Source organism: Pediculus humanus, genomic scaffold (genome assembly GCF_000006295.1).
Source record: "Pediculus humanus corporis 1103172107423 genomic scaffold, whole genome shotgun sequence".
Lineage (NCBI taxonomy): Eukaryota > Metazoa > Arthropoda > Insecta > Psocodea > Pediculidae > Pediculus > Pediculus humanus.
Window position 1 is genome coordinate 244375 of NW_002987047.1, and position 1964 is coordinate 246338.

A 1964-nucleotide genomic window follows, 5' to 3' on the forward strand; every position below is an offset into this window, starting at 1 on the left:
TTTATAATGCAAAATTTAAAAGTAAACACTTTGTATTGTGTATTGCCAACTTCGACAAATAATTTTTTCATTGCCAACCATTGATTATTAAATTCATTTCAGGAACGAAACGTTTAATTTAGTTTTACGTATTTAGGCATTGTAATATATAAAAGTCACAAAAAAAAGGATTTCAGTTATAAATTTCCTAATTTTAAAAAATTTAATTTGATAAATTAATGCAATTACCAATAATTAAAATTATTAACTCAGTTATAGAGAGTTATTAAACTTTTTAATAAAATATTTTTCAAAAATTCTACCGTTTCAGGAATTAACAATTTTTAATGAAATCAACGTTTTATTAATTATTATTTACTTTATTATAAAATACATCCAGATTGTTTTAACATTTCAACGTCTAAAAGTCCTAAATTAACGAGACCGACAATTGCGGCACTTTGTTCGGCCCACCTTTTGTTTTTTTCCCAATAACTGGATCCGTAATTTTTACCATTGACTGTGACGATAGATTGAAATAATTTATCTTCTTGAGTCGTTGTATATTTCGGTGGTTCCAAATTACGATGTCTTGCCCAAGTTAAAAGTTTAGTTTTTGGAAGGTCGTTGTCTGAGGGAAAAATACTTCTGAGAAACGCACAGGAAACTCTTATAACGTCTTTGTCTTCTTCTAATTTAGCTTTTTTCAACCTCGGCTCACAATTAAATGAAGGCTCAACATCACGACGACTTTTAAAACCCAATTCCCTTAATAATTTTTGTTTTTCCCTACAATATGAATCCAAATCCCATATTGCGCTAGAAAAAATTTAATATTTATACTTTTAGTTTTAAAAAAAATAATTAATTTTTTAAGTAATTTTTTTATTTACTCAAAATTTTAAGTCTTTGACTAACCTAATTTGTTCCATAGTTTGAGCTTCTAAAAATTTTTTCCCCCTAGGAGTTTCTTGTAATTCTTTTAAAATATTTTGAATGCAATATTTTGAATTAGCAGGACTGTTATCATAATCTATAGCATATTTTAAATATTGCTTAATTATTGTATCAATATCGACTTTTCCTTTATTTGAAAATACAGAGCAATTCCATTCGGCTGCCCTAGCCAACATAATACTAGAACATCCAGTCGCTTCTTTAAATTTCAAAATATCATTATAATTGTCTATTTCTTTAGAACCTCCACTGAAAAAAAAATAAATAAATAAATAAATATATTACATGCTTTTAATTTTAAAAATACAAAATCAAAAATAGTAATTTATTAACTTTGCAATAACAGGGATTTTTAAAACTTCAGCAACAGCTTTTATTATATCGTTTTTGTTTGGATGTTGTGGGCGCTCATCTTTGGTTCTTCCATGTATTGCAATCGCTGCAATTCCTGTTTTTTCTAGCCTTTGACATAATTCTATTGTTTTATTTTTATCTTTTAAAACTCTGACTTTACATGTAACTGGTATCTTTAAGTTATTAACCAATTTTTCAAGTATTTCTACTGCTTTATCTGGTTTATCTAATAATGCTGCACCCATTCCACCTTTTATGGAGAATTCTTTCGGGCAGCCCATATTAATATCAATGCCTGCAACATCATTTTCACTGGAAAAAAAAAAAAAAACTTTTTCATTAACATTTGTGAGAAAAAAAATTACTATCTTATAAAATTAATTTTAATCATAATTTATTAAATTATTATAATTTACTATGTTCTATTCTTTTAAACATACACTAATTTTCCTACTTTTAATGCTCTCTCAGGATCATTCGTTCCAAGTTGAAGAATGACTTTGCCTTTCTCTTTTTTACATGTTCTAAATATGATTGTTCCATCTGTTTGATCTATGAAATCAACTGTTTCTAGTACCTCTAAGAATACAAAATATTTAAAAATTAGATTCATTTCTCTAATAATAATCAAAAACGTTTTTGGATCACCTTATTTATTGAGTACCATTTTCTTT

The 1964-nt window shown here is 26.5% G+C and overlaps 1 protein-coding gene across 1 annotated transcript; it reads right to left on the reverse strand.

The window, feature by feature from the left end:
- Positions 1–362: 362 nt before the first annotated feature.
- On the reverse strand, positions 363–1903 carry Phum_PHUM070520 (tRNA-dihydrouridine synthase, putative; the record flags this gene model as incomplete). Its single annotated transcript, XM_002423534.1, has 4 exons — positions 363–798; positions 898–1185; positions 1270–1602; positions 1731–1903. The coding sequence occupies 4 exons, from the start codon at positions 1901–1903 to the stop codon at positions 363–365; spliced, it is 1230 nt and encodes a 409-aa protein (XP_002423579.1).
- Between the last annotated feature and the right edge of the window lie 61 nt (positions 1904–1964).